Here is a 13704-nt window from a genome sequence, read left to right on the forward strand (position 1 = left end):
TAATGCGACTTATAACCTTTTTGTGGGAAAGAAATGGTTCGTTTGTTGATTCTTGAGGGGAACAGCCTTTGGTTATATCGAATACTAAATTAGGTGAAATGGCCGAAAGATTGTAATTTAATCTAATCGCTGATTCCTTATTGATAAGTAACCTTTATCGAATAAATTTTACCTTCCTTCCATGTAGTGAATACAAAGGAAACGCAACGCAGTTACACGAAGTGAAACCCAATTTGTATTTATAGTAAGTGTGACTTACACTAAATTTATTGCATCGCTCATTAGGAGAATCCAAGGTTTCTGAAATGTGCTGTCTGTAGTAAATTTAATTTTATAACGAAAGAAAAATAATTTAACAGATTTAACAGTTTTTAAGATTTAGTTAATTAGTGCTGATGAAAATCCCTTTAAATCCTTGAAATAATAACTCGGGTTATCCAAAAAATGCAGTAAAACGCACCAATTTACAGATAGGTAGATATCTTTATCAGAACTTTAATTTAAATGCCTGGTTTGGACAAAACAGCCTATATAGCCTATATATAGAAACTAAGTAAATTTTAAGTTGCAATCAAACATCATATAACTGGTCATGTGACCAAATTCAACGAATCGGATGCTCAAACTCATGTGTGATAATTAATTGGGCATTAATTTTTAACACTGAATCGTCAATTAATTTTTAATTAGACTATTGTTAAACCAGGTAACCTAGCTAAGTAGAAAAATGTATTGTAGGTATAGTTTATTTATTTTTTGATAGGTATAACAAATTACATTTTGGGTATATTTGAAGATTTCTCATCAAAATTTTATTAAATCTACAATTCTTGGTCATGTAGCTTGTAGTTTGTCTTAGTTGTTTTGCTCTTCCATAGAAAAAAATCTGCGAGATTTTTGGTTTTTCATTTGAAGATCGATCGTTTGGATCCCCACCCGAGCGTCACCACCGCCGCATCGCCTCCTCGTGTGAACCTCTCCGTAGTTCTGTTTTCGTCCTCTTCGTTGTGGTGTCGCTCTGTTCGGTGGATAGACGCGTGTCGGTAGCTGTGTGTACCTAGTAAAGTCGGTGAAATTTGTTGAGAAAGTCGTCTTTGAGTGCATCAGGGTGGCATTCCAAGGGTCGCAGACACACCCCGAAGTGGCGGCAGCATCCCCTTGGGTGCGCATCGAGGGTGCAAGTGCATCAGCCCGACCCCCAACCACCCCCATAATTAATGGAAACGGGTCGTTCACGACCCGACCCCCCGGGTAAAAACAACCACCAAACTGGAACTCATGGAATTGGAAAATATCGTCGCCAACACAGTCTATCTAAAAGCGAGAGAGGGTAAGGTCACACATCGAACGCATTCAAACACTCCAAATCAACGATTTTCTTCTTCTTCTTCTTCGGCAGGTGGTTCCGATAGTAATAAAGGCAAGAGCAAAAAGTGGAGGAAGATTCTGCAGTTTCCCCATATCTCGCAGTGTATAGATCTTATCAACAAAATAGGCGAGTAGCTCGGTTTCTAACACTTGGGGGACCCCCAATACCTGACGTTTGCACCAAAGTGAGGTTAGGTGCAACTGCCATTACTCCTCACGCAAATTTAAATCAATTATAACAGAAATATTACTAAATTTACACATTTACAATCTGAAAACACTTTTCTCATTCATTTATTTACAATTATCAGTTTATCACAATTTCTCTAAATGTAAGGAAATCCTTTGACACTTATCACTCAACCAGAACAAACTTGATAATTGCATAATTTAATTATTTCAGACAGGTCAGTAGCGGACATTTTTTTTAAAGGAAAAAGTGGAATTAAATTTCAGTAAATCTTTGCTATCAGTTAAACACCCACTTTTGACATTTTATGCAAAACTCGTTTGTCACCATTCATAGATTATAAACTATCCTAAACAAATAATAGTTACCATAATTCTCAAAAAGAAATTGATTTTAAAAGAAACCTTGATTTAGATTAACGAGTTGGATAGTCTAGTCTAGACGTTCAGAAAACTTTGGATCCGTGAAGAAGAGACGAAAAACTTTAAATCCCGTTCGAAAATAATCACGAAATAATAAACAAATTAGAGTTAATTTCCGATTGATATCAAGGTTAACAGTTTCATTTAACCTCAAGTTTGTGATACTTTATATATTTACGCTTTCTGTAATTATTTTTAATTTATTTTACGTCATTTTGAAAATGATTTTTTATTCGCGCTGAGATTTGAATATAGCGAAATCAAATTCAATTCCGGCTTTTTCAAGGCAAGACACCGAAAAACCCGCAAATGGGAAATTCGTCCGACGTCAATCGGCAATTCGCGGCTGGACGTCCTATTCTGATAACGAAACAATTTCCCTTGAAATCTTTTTTTTCCGTTGTATGCGTCTCGCTGAAATTCTCTCACGTAATCGCAAGCTGTTTCTTTATTGATATCCCGGAAACTACCCTCCTAAAACCGAAAGTAAACTCGCAGATGCGCACAGATTATGGATCTGTTTGTTCCTTCGAATCGTTGAAAAATTCCTCGCGAATTTCGCATATACATATTGACATCATCGGAATTAAAATGCGGACTTTGTAATCACTTGTGGCTTGTTTCTGATCGATGGAGATATACACCGGCAACGGCAAGCTTCGATTTTTCACCGCAATAAAATTATTTTTATTCGAGTGCTTTGAAGCCGGTTCGTTTATCTCCTCTTTGAAGACGCGTGCTTACAGATTTACCACTTGGACGCGAGATTTTTGTTTATAAATACGACTCTGGGCCTTTGTTTTTTTCGCTGGAAAAATTCTTCGGTGGATTTATCATGTTTTTCACTTTCCAGCTGAACTAGTCATTTATTTTGGGAGAGAAAAAATTGTAGAAAGTTATGCAAATGAGTCGAGTCGTGTTTAGTATTCCGTGCAAAATTCGCTCGTTTGTCGTTTTTTCATTCGATTCATCAGATAGTCCAGTCAAATACGCCTTTAAATCAAAATAAATCAAACAAAAAAAAACGAAGCATTTGACTTTTTTGTACTTTTGAGAACACGCGAGAGTCGTAGAGGCATACAACTGTGCTAGAGCGAGTTTAAAACAATCATGTTTTTTATTTTTCGAAGGTAAGTCAGTAGATCACTAAAATTTTACGCAATGGAACAAACCGCGTTGCTGTACGACTTTTGGTTTTTGATTTTTTTAGAGTAAAATTTTAAACGCCTCTGTAGCCGGAACCGTTGACCGATGCGGCTCCGGGTTTAGACGAAAAAATAGATAATTTTAATCGCTATCAGATGATTTTTTGTTTGTTGCTCCAAGTCTTTAAGTTTCCGAGAAAAACGCAAAAAAAGGTTCCATTACGGCCAAACTAAAAGAACTAGGAGAAAACGCTTTTTTAGATCGGAAAGAGCACATCAAAATTTATAAGATAAAATCGGTTTTATTTGAATTTTTGAGACACTTTAAAAATTGACCGATTTCTAAGGGGGGGGTGTTAACTTTTTTTTATTTTTTTTTATTTTCTCATTTACGGCTAAACTATTCTAAAAAGTGGAACTATTTTGATTCATACCTATGCAAAATGATCCGGGGAATCGATTGGAATCAAAAAAAGCGCCAAATTCCCAATAGTTTTTTAGTTATGAATTTTTGAGATCTAATTTTCGCTTTTGTTTGCATTTTCTCGAAAACTATAAGTCGGACAGCAATAATCTTTTTTGCAAATGATAGATCATTAAAAGGGCTTTCCAACGATAATACACTTCATGGGGTTATCTCGGATAGTTCCGGAGCTATTGCTCGAGAAATGTTCCGGGTACCCAAAATCGACAAAAACTGCGACGAAAATTGAAAAAATCAAACATCAAAAAATCGAACATGTGGACTTTTTGTGGACTTTTAACAACTTTTGTGGGTTGTTAAGACATGTAGAAGTCCATAAAAATTTACTGGAGTGAGTTTTAAAAAAAAATTTTTTTCACCTCTTTGAAGGTAAGTGTATTACTCAGGAAATTTGAGCAAAAAAATTGAAAATTTTAAATTGCGTGAAAAATTAGTATAATAGAGAAAAAAAGCCGCTGAATCCAATGGAACAAACCGCACTCCTCTACGACTTTTAGTTTTCGAGTTATGAATTTTTTTAATGAATAAAATTTTTCACTAAGACAAATGGCTACCCTAAATTTAGGCAAAAAATTTTAAATTTTTTATTCTTATGAAAAATCGATATAATATGTAAAATGAGCTGTAGAATTCAATCGAACAAACCGCAATGCTCTACGACTTTTAGTTTTTTTTTTATGAATTTTTTTAGTTAAAAACTTTGATCGCCTCTGTAGCCGGAACCGTTGCCCGGAGCGGCTCCGGGTTTGGTCGAAAAAATAGATAAAATTAAGCGCTATCAGATGGTTTTTTGTTCGTTGCTCTAAGTCTTACAGTTTCCGAGAAAAACGCAAAAAAAGGTTTCCATTTTCACTTTTTTTCAATTTTCAATCGCCAATTACGGCGAAACTATTAAAGATATCGAGAAACGGAAAAATGGAGGATAACCGGAATAAAAAACTCTACAAAATGGCATAGGACTCAAGGCGATATCTCGCAAAAAATTTTTCAATTTTCAAACGCCGATTACGGCCAAACTAAAAGAGCTAGGAGAAAACGCTTTTTTAGATCGGAAAGAGCACATCAAAATCTATAAGATAGAATCGGTTTTATTTGATTTTGAGACACTTTAAAAATTGACCGATTTCTAACGGGGGGGGTGTTAACTTTTTTTTAATTTTTTTTATTTTCTCATTTACGGCTAAACTATTCTAAAAAGTGGAACTATTGTGATTCATACCTATGCAAAATGATCCGGGGAATCGATTGGAATCAAAAAAAGCGCCAAATTCCCAATAGTTTTTTAGTTATGAATTTTTGAGTATATGGTCTAATTTTCGCTTTTATTTGAATTTTCTCGAAAACTATAAGTCGGACAGCAATAATCTTTTTTGCAAATGATAGATCATTAAAAGGGCTTTCCAACGATAATACACTTCATGGGGTTATCTCGGATAGTTCCGGAGCTATTGCTCGAGAAATGTTCCGGGTACCCAAAATCGACAAAAACTGCGACGAAAATTGAAAAAATCAAACATCAAAAAATCGAACATGTGGACTTTTTGTGGACTTTTAACAACTTTTGTGGGTTGTTAAGACATGTAGAAGTCCATAAAAATTTACTGGAGTGAGTTTTAAAAAAAATTTTTTTTTTCACCTCTTTGAAGGTAAGTGTATTACTCAGGAAATTTGAGCAAAAAAATTGAAAATTTTAAATTGCGTGAAAAATTAGTATAATAGAGAAAAAAAGCCGCTGAATCCAATGGAACAAACCGCACTCCTCTACGACTTTTAGTTTTCGAGTTATGAATTTTTTTAATGAATAAAATTTTTCACTAAGACAAATGGCTACCCTAAATTTAGGCAAAAAATTTTAAATTTTTTATTCTTATGAAAAATCGATATAATATGTAAAATGAGCTGTAGAATTCAATCGAACAAACCGCAATGCTCTACGACTTTTAGTTTTTTTTTTATGAATTTTTTTAGTTAAAAACTTTGATCGCCTCTGTAGCCGGAACCGTTGCCCGGAGCGGCTCCGGGTTTGGTCGAGAAAATAGATAAAATTAAGCGCTATCAGATGGTTTTTTGTTCGTTGCTCTAAGTCTTACAGTTTCCGAGAAAAACGCAAAAAAAGGTTTCCATTTTCACTTTTTTTCAATTTTCAATCGCCAATTACGGCGAAACTATTAAAGATATCGAGAAACGGAAAAATGGAGGATAACCGGAATAAAAAACTCTACAAAATGGCATAGGACTCAAGGCGATATCTCGCAAAAAATTTTTCAATTTTCAAACGCCGATTACGGCCAAACTAAAAGAGCTAGGAGAAAACGCTTTTTTAGATCGGAAAGAGCACATCAAAATCTATAAGATAGAATCGGTTTTATTTGATTTTGAGACACTTTAAAAATTGACCGATTTCTAACGGGGGGGTGTTAACTTTTTTTTAATTTTTTTTATTTTCTCATTTACGGCTAAACTATTCTAAAAAGTGGAACTATTTTGATTCATACCTATGCAAAATGATCCGGGGAATCGATTGGAATCAAAAAAAGCGCCAAATTCCCAATAGTTTTTTAGTTATGAATTTTTGAGTATATGATCTAATTTTCGCTTTTATTTGCATTTTCTCGAAAACTATAAGTCGGACAGCAATAATCTTTTTTGCAAATGATAGATCATTAAAAGGGCTTTCCAACGATAATACACTTCATGGGGTTATCTCGGATAGTTCCGGAGCTATTGCTCGAGAAATGTTCCGGGTACCCAAAATCGACAAAAACTGCGACGAAAATTGAAAAAATCAAACATCAAAAAATCGAACATGTGGACTTTTTGTGGACTTTTAACAACTTTTGTGGGTTGTTAAGACATGTAGAAGTCCATAAAAATTTACTGGAGTGAGTTTAAAAAAAAATTTTTTTTTCACCTCTTTGAAGGTAAGTGTATTACTCAGGAAATTTGAGCAAAAAAATTGAAAATTTTAAATTGCGTGAAAAATTAGTATAATAGAGAAAAAAAGCCGCTGAATCCAATGGAACAAACCGCACTCCTCTACGACTTTTAGTTTTCGAGTTATGAATTTTTTTAATGAATAAAATTTTTCACTAAGACAAATGGCTACCCTAAATTTAGGCAAAAAATTTTAAATTTTTTATTCTTATGAAAAATCGATATAATATGTAAAATGAGCTGTAGAATTCAATCGAACAAACCGCAATGCTCTACGACTTTTAGTTTTTTTTTTATGAATTTTTTTAGTTAAAAACTTTGATCGCCTCTGTAGCCGGAACCGTTGCCCGGAGCGGCTCCCGGTTTGGTCGAAAAAATAGATAAAATTAAGCGCTATCAGATGGTTTTTTGTTCGTTGCTCTAAGTCTTACAGTTTCCGAGAAAAACGCAAAAAAAGGTTTCCATTTTCACTTTTTTTCAATTTTCAATCGCCAATTACGGCGAAACTATTAAAGATATCGAGAAACGGAAAAATGGAGGATAACCGGAATAAAAAACTCTACAAAACGGCATAGGACTCAAGGCGATATCTCGCAAAAAATTTTTCAATTTTCAAACGCCGATTACGGCCAAACTAAAAGAGCTAGGAGAAAACGCTTTTTTAGATCGGAAAGAGCACATCAAAATCTATAAGATAGAATCGGTTTTATTTGATTTTGAGACACTTTAAAAATTGACCGATTTCTAACGGGGGGGTGTTAACTTTTTTTTAATTTTTTTTATTTTCTCATTTTCGGCTAAACTATTCTAAAAAGTGGAACTATTGTGATTCATACCTATGCAAAATGATCCGGGGAATCGATTGGAATCAAAAAAAGCGCCAAATTCCCAATAGTTTTTTAGTTATGAATTTTTGAGTATATGATCTAATTTTCGCTTTTATTTGCATTTTCTCGAAAACTATAAGTCGGACAGCAATAATCTTTTTTGCAAATGATAGATCATTAAAAGGGCTTTCCAACGATAATACACTTCATGGGGTTATCTCGGATAGTTCCGGAGCTATTGCTCGAGAAATGTTCCGGGTACCCAAAATCGACAAAAACTGCGACGAAAATTGAAAAAATCAAACATCAAAAAATCGAACATGTGGACTTTTTGTGGACTTTTAACAACTTTTGTGGGTTGTTAAGACATGTAGAAGTCCATAAAAATTTACTGGAGTGAGTTTAAAAAAAAATTTTTTTTTCACCTCTTTGAAGGTAAGTGTATTACTCAGGAAATTTGAGCAAAAAAATTGAAAATTTTAAATTGCGTGAAAAATTAGTATAATAGAGAAAAAAAGCCGCTGAATCCAATGGAACAAACCGCACTCCTCTACGACTTTTAGTTTTCGAGTTATGAATTTTTTTAATGAATAACAATTTTCACTAAGACAAATGGCTACCCTAAATTTAGTCAAAAAATTTTAAATTTTTTATTCTTATGAAAAATCGATATAATATGTAAAATGAGCTGTAGAATTCAATCGAACAAACCGCAATGCTCTACGACTTTTAGTTTTTTTTTTATGAATTTTTTTAGTTAAAAACTTTGATCGCCTCTGTAGCCGGAACCGTTGCCCGGAGCGGCTCCGGGTTTGGTCGAAAAAATAGATAAAATTAAGCGCTATCAGATGGTTTTTTGTTCGTTGCTCTAAGTCTTACAGTTTCCGAGAAAAACGCAAAAAAAGGTTTCCATTTTCACTTTTTTTCAATTTTCAATCGCCAATTACGGCGAAACTATTAAAGATATCGAGAAACGGAAAAATGGAGGATAACCGGAATAAAAAACTCTACAAAATGGCATAGGACTCAAGGCGATATCTCGCAAAAAATTTTTCAATTTTCAAACGCCGATTACGGCCAAACTAAAAGAGCTAGGAGAAAACGCTTTTTTAGATCGGAAAGAGCACATCAAAATCTATAAGATAGAATCGGTTTTATTTGATTTTGAGACACTTTAAAAATTGACCGATTTCTAACGGGGGGGTGTTAACTTTTTTTTAATTTTTTTTATTTTCTCATTTACGGCTAAACTATTCTAAAAAGTGGAACTATTTTGATTCATACCTATGCAAAATGATCCGGGGAATCGATTGGAATCAAAAAAAGCGCCAAATTCCCAATAGTTTTTTAGTTATGAATTTTTGAGTATATGATCTAATTTTCGCTTTTATTTGCATTTTCTCGAAAACTATAAGTCGGACAGCAATAATCTTTTTTGCAAATGATAGATCATTAAAAGGGCTTTCCAACGATAATACACTTCATGGGGTTATCTCGGATAGTTCCGGAGCTATTGCTCGAGAAATGTTCCGGGTACCCAAAATCGACAAAAACTGCGACGAAAATTGAAAAAATCAAACATCAAAAAATCGAACATGTGGACTTTTTGTGGACTTTTAACAACTTTTGTGGGTTGTTAAGACATGTAGAAGTCCATAAAAATTTACTGGAGTGAGTTTAAAAAAAAATTTTTTTTTCACCTCTTTGAAGGTAAGTGTATTACTCAGGAAATTTGAGCAAAAAAATTGAAAATTTTAAATTGCGTGAAAAATTAGTATAATAGAGAAAAAAAGCCGCTGAATCCAATGGAACAAACCGCACTCCTCTACGACTTTTAGTTTTCGAGTTATGAATTTTTTTAATGAATAACATTTTTCACTAAGACAAATGGCTACCCTAAATTTAGTCAAAAAATTTTAAATTTTTTATTCTTATGAAAAATCGATATAATATGTAAAATGAGCTGTAGAATTCAATCGAACAAACCGCAATGCTCTACGACTTTTAGTTTTTTTTTTATGAATTTTTTTAGTTAAAAACTTTGATCGCCTCTGTAGCCGGAACCGTTGCCCGGAGCGGCTCCGGGTTTGGTCGAAAAAATAGATAAAATTAAGCGCTATCAGATGGTTTTTTGTTCGTTGCTCTAAGTCTTACAGTTTCCGAGAAAAACGCAAAAAAAGGTTTCCATTTTCACTTTTTTTCAATTTTCAATCGCCAATTACGGCGAAACTATTAAAGATATCGAGAAACGGAAAAATGGAGGATAACCGGAATAAAAAACTCTACAAAATGGCATAGGACTCAAGGCGATATCTCGCAAAAAATTTTTCAATTTTCAAACGCCGATTACGGCCAAACTAAAAGAGCTAGGAGAAAACGCTTTTTTAGATCGGAAAGAGCACATCAAAATCTATAAGATAGAATCGGTTTTATTTGATTTTGAGACACTTTAAAAATTGACCGATTTCTAACGGGGGGGTGTTAACTTTTTTTTATTTTTTTTTATTTTCTCATTTTCGGCTAAACTATTCTAAAAAGTGGAACTATTTTGATTCATACCTATGCAAAATGATCCGGGGAATCGATTGGAATCAAAAAAAGCGCCAAATTCCCAATAGTTTTTTAGTTATGAATTTTTGAGTATATGATCTAATTTTCGCTTTTATTTGCATTTTCTCGAAAACTATAAGTCGGACAGCAATAATCTTTTTTGCAAATGATAGATCATTAAAAGGGCTTTCCAACGATAATACACTTCATGGGGTTATCTCGGATAGTTCCGGAGCTATTGCTCGAGAAATGTTCCGGGTACCCAAAATCGACAAAAACTGCGACGAAAATTGAAAAAATCAAACATCAAAAAATCGAACATGTGGACTTTTTGTGGACTTTTAACAACTTTTGTGGGTTGTTAAGACATGTAGAAGTCCATAAAAATTTACTGGAGTGAGTTTAAAAAAAAATTTTTTTTTCACCTCTTTGAAGGTAAGTGTATTACTCAGGAAATTTGAGCAAAAAAATTGAAAATTTTAAATTGCGTGAAAAATTAGTATAATAGAGAAAAAAAGCCGCTGAATCCAATGGAACAAACCGCACTCCTCTACGACTTTTAGTTTTCGAGTTATGAATTTTTTTAATGAATAACAATTTTCACTAAGACAAATGGCTACCCTAAATTTAGTCAAAAAATTTTAAATTTTTTATTCTTATGAAAAATCGATATAATATGTAAAATGAGCTGTAGAATTCAATCGAACAAACCGCAATGCTCTACGACTTTTAGTTTTTTTTTTATGAATTTTTTTAGTTAAAAACTTTGATCGCCTCTGTAGCCGGAACCGTTGCCCGGAGCGGCTCCGGGTTTGGTCGAAAAAATAGATAAAATTAAGCGCTATCAGATGGTTTTTTGTTCGTTGCTCTAAGTCTTACAGTTTCCGAGAAAAACGCAAAAAAAGGTTTCCATTTTCACTTTTTTTCAATTTTCAATCGCCAATTACGGCGAAACTATTAAAGATATCGAGAAACGGAAAAATGGAGGATAACCGGAATAAAAAACTCTACAAAATGGCATAGGACTCAAGGCGATATCTCGCAAAAAATTTTTCAATTTTCAAACGCCGATTACGGCCAAACTAAAAGAGCTAGGAGAAAACGCTTTTTTAGATCGGAAAGAGCACATCAAAATCTATAAGATAGAATCGGTTTTATTTGATTTTGAGACACTTTAAAAATTGACCGATTTCTAACGGGGGGGTGTTAACTTTTTTTTATTTTTTTTTATTTTCTCATTTTCGGCTAAACTATTCTAAAAAGTGGAACTATTTTGATTCATACCTATGCAAAATGATCCGGGGAATCGATTGGAATCAAAAAAAGCGCCAAATTCCCAATAGTTTTTTAGTTATGAATTTTTGAGTATATGATCTAATTTTCGCTTTTATTTGCATTTTCTCGAAAACTATAAGTCGGACAGCAATAATCTTTTTTGCAAATGATAGATCATTAAAAGGGCTTTCCAACGATAATACACTTCATGGGGTTATCTCGGATAGTTCCGGAGCTATTGCTCGAGAAATGTTCCGGGTACCCAAAATCGACAAAAACTGCGACGAAAATTGAAAAAATCAAACATCAAAAAATCGAACATGTGGACTTTTTGTGGACTTTTAACAACTTTTGTGGGTTGTTAAGACATGTAGAAGTCCATAAAAATTTACTGGAGTGAGTTTAAAAAAAAATTTTTTTTTCACCTCTTTGAAGGTAAGTGTATTATTACTCAGGAAATTTGAGCAAAAAAATTGAAAATTTTAAATTGCGTGAAAAATTAGTATAATAGAGAAAAAAAGCCGCTGAATCCAATGGAACAAACCGCACTCCTCTACGACTTTTAGTTTTCGAGTTATGAATTTTTTTAATGAATAAAATTTTTCACTAAGACAAATGGCTACCCTAAATTTAGTCAAAAAATTTTAAATTTTTTATTCTTATGAAAAATCGATATAATATGTAAAATGAGCTGTAGAATTCAATCGAACAAACCGCAATGCTCTACGACTTTTAGTTTTTTTTTTATGAATTTTTTTAGTTAAAAACTTTGATCGCCTCTGTAGCCGGAACCGTTGCCCGGAGCGGCTCCGGGTTTGGTCGAAAAAATAGATAAAATTAAGCGCTATCAGATGGTTTTTTGTTCGTTGCTCTAAGTCTTACAGTTTCCGAGAAAAACGCAAAAAAAGGTTTCCATTTTCACTTTTTTTCAATTTTCAATCGCCAATTACGGCGAAACTATTAAAGATATCGAGAAACGGAAAAATGGAGGATAACCGGAATAAAAAACTCTACAAAATGGCATAGGACTCAAGGCGATATCTCGCAAAAAATTTTTCAATTTTCAAACGCCGATTACGGCCAAACTAAAAGAGCTAGGAGAAAACGCTTTTTTAGATCGGAAAGAGCACATCAAAATCTATAAGATAGAATCGGTTTTATTTGATTTTGAGACACTTTAAAAATTGACCGATTTCTAACGGGGGGGTGTTAACTTTTTTTTATTTTTTTTTATTTTCTCATTTTCGGCTAAACTATTCTAAAAAGTGGAACTATTGTGATTCATACCTATGCAAAATGATCCGGGGAATCGATTGGAATCAAAAAAAGCGCCAAATTCCCAATAGTTTTTTAGTTATGAATTTTTGAGTATATGATCTAATTTTCGCTTTTATTTGCATTTTCTCGAAAACTATAAGTCGGACAGCAATAATCTTTTTTGCAAATGATAGATCATTAAAAGGGCTTTCCAACGATAATACACTTCATGGGGTTATCTCGGATAGTTCCGGAGCTATTGCTCGAGAAATGTTCCGGGTACCCAAAATCGACAAAAACTGCGACGAAAATTGAAAAAATCAAACATCAAAAAATCGAACATGTGGACTTTTTGTGGACTTTTAACAACTTTTGTGGGTTGTTAAGACATGTAGAAGTCCATAAAAATTTACTGGAGTGAGTTTAAAAAAAAATTTTTTTTTCACCTCTTTGAAGGTAAGTGTATTACTCAGGAAATTTGAGCAAAAAAATTGAAAATTTTAAATTGCGTGAAAAATTAGTATAATAGAGAAAAAAAGCCGCTGAATCCAATGGAACAAACCGCACTCCTCTACGACTTTTAGTTTTCGAGTTATGAATTTTTTTAATGAATAAAATTTTTCACTAAGACAAATGGCTACCCTAAATTTAGGCAAAAAATTTTAAATTTTTTATTCTTATGAAAAATCGATATAATATGTAAAATGAGCTGTAGAATTCAATCGAACAAACCGCAATGCTCTACGACTTTTAGTTTTTTTTTTATGAATTTTTTTAGTTAAAAACTTTGATCGCCTCTGTAGCCGGAACCGTTGCCCGGAGCGGCTCCGGGTTTGGTCGAAAAAATAGATAAAATTAAGCGCTATCAGATGGTTTTTTGTTCGTTGCTCTAAGTCTTACAGTTTCCGAGAAAAACGCAAAAAAAGGTTTCCATTTTCACTTTTTTTCAATTTTCAATCGCCAATTACGGCGAAACTATTAAAGATATCGAGAAACGGAAAAATGGAGGATAACCGGAATAAAAAACTCTACAAAATGGCATAGGACTCAAGGCGATATCTCGCAAAAAATTTTTCAATTTTCAAACGCCGATTACGGCCAAACTAAAAGAGCTAGGAGAAAACGCTTTTTTAGATCGGAAAGAGCACATCAAAATCTATAAGATAGAATCGGTTTTATTTGATTTTGAGACACTTTAAAAATTGACCGATTTCTAACGGGGGGGTGTTAACTTTTTTTTATTTTTTTTTAT

The 13704-nt window shown here is 33.4% G+C and overlaps 1 protein-coding gene and 1 long non-coding RNA gene across 2 annotated transcripts in view; one reads left to right on the forward strand and one right to left on the reverse strand.

The window, feature by feature from the left end:
* The first annotated feature begins 147 nt into the window (after positions 1–147).
* Gprk2 (G protein-coupled receptor kinase 2) overlaps positions 148–13704 on the forward strand; it is a 36611-nt gene continuing 23054 nt past the window's right edge. Inside the window, exons 1-3 of the mRNA XM_008200229.3 lie at positions 148–244; positions 879–1330; positions 1400–1495. Coding sequence (XP_008198451.2) covers positions 1279–1330; positions 1400–1495 — 148 coding nt within the window. The 5' untranslated portion in view covers positions 148–244; positions 879–1278. The remainder of the gene's footprint in view (positions 245–878; positions 1331–1399; positions 1496–13704) is intronic.
* Positions 733–1859, reverse strand: LOC135265420 (uncharacterized). Its single transcript, XR_010333079.1, has 2 exons — positions 1688–1859; positions 733–1639 (listed from the first exon to the last, which is right to left on the reverse strand). It is a non-coding gene; the product is annotated as an uncharacterized LOC135265420 (long non-coding RNA).

This window comes from Tribolium castaneum, chromosome 2 (assembly GCF_031307605.1).
Source record: "Tribolium castaneum strain GA2 chromosome 2, icTriCast1.1, whole genome shotgun sequence".
Lineage (NCBI taxonomy): Eukaryota > Metazoa > Arthropoda > Insecta > Coleoptera > Tenebrionidae > Tribolium > Tribolium castaneum.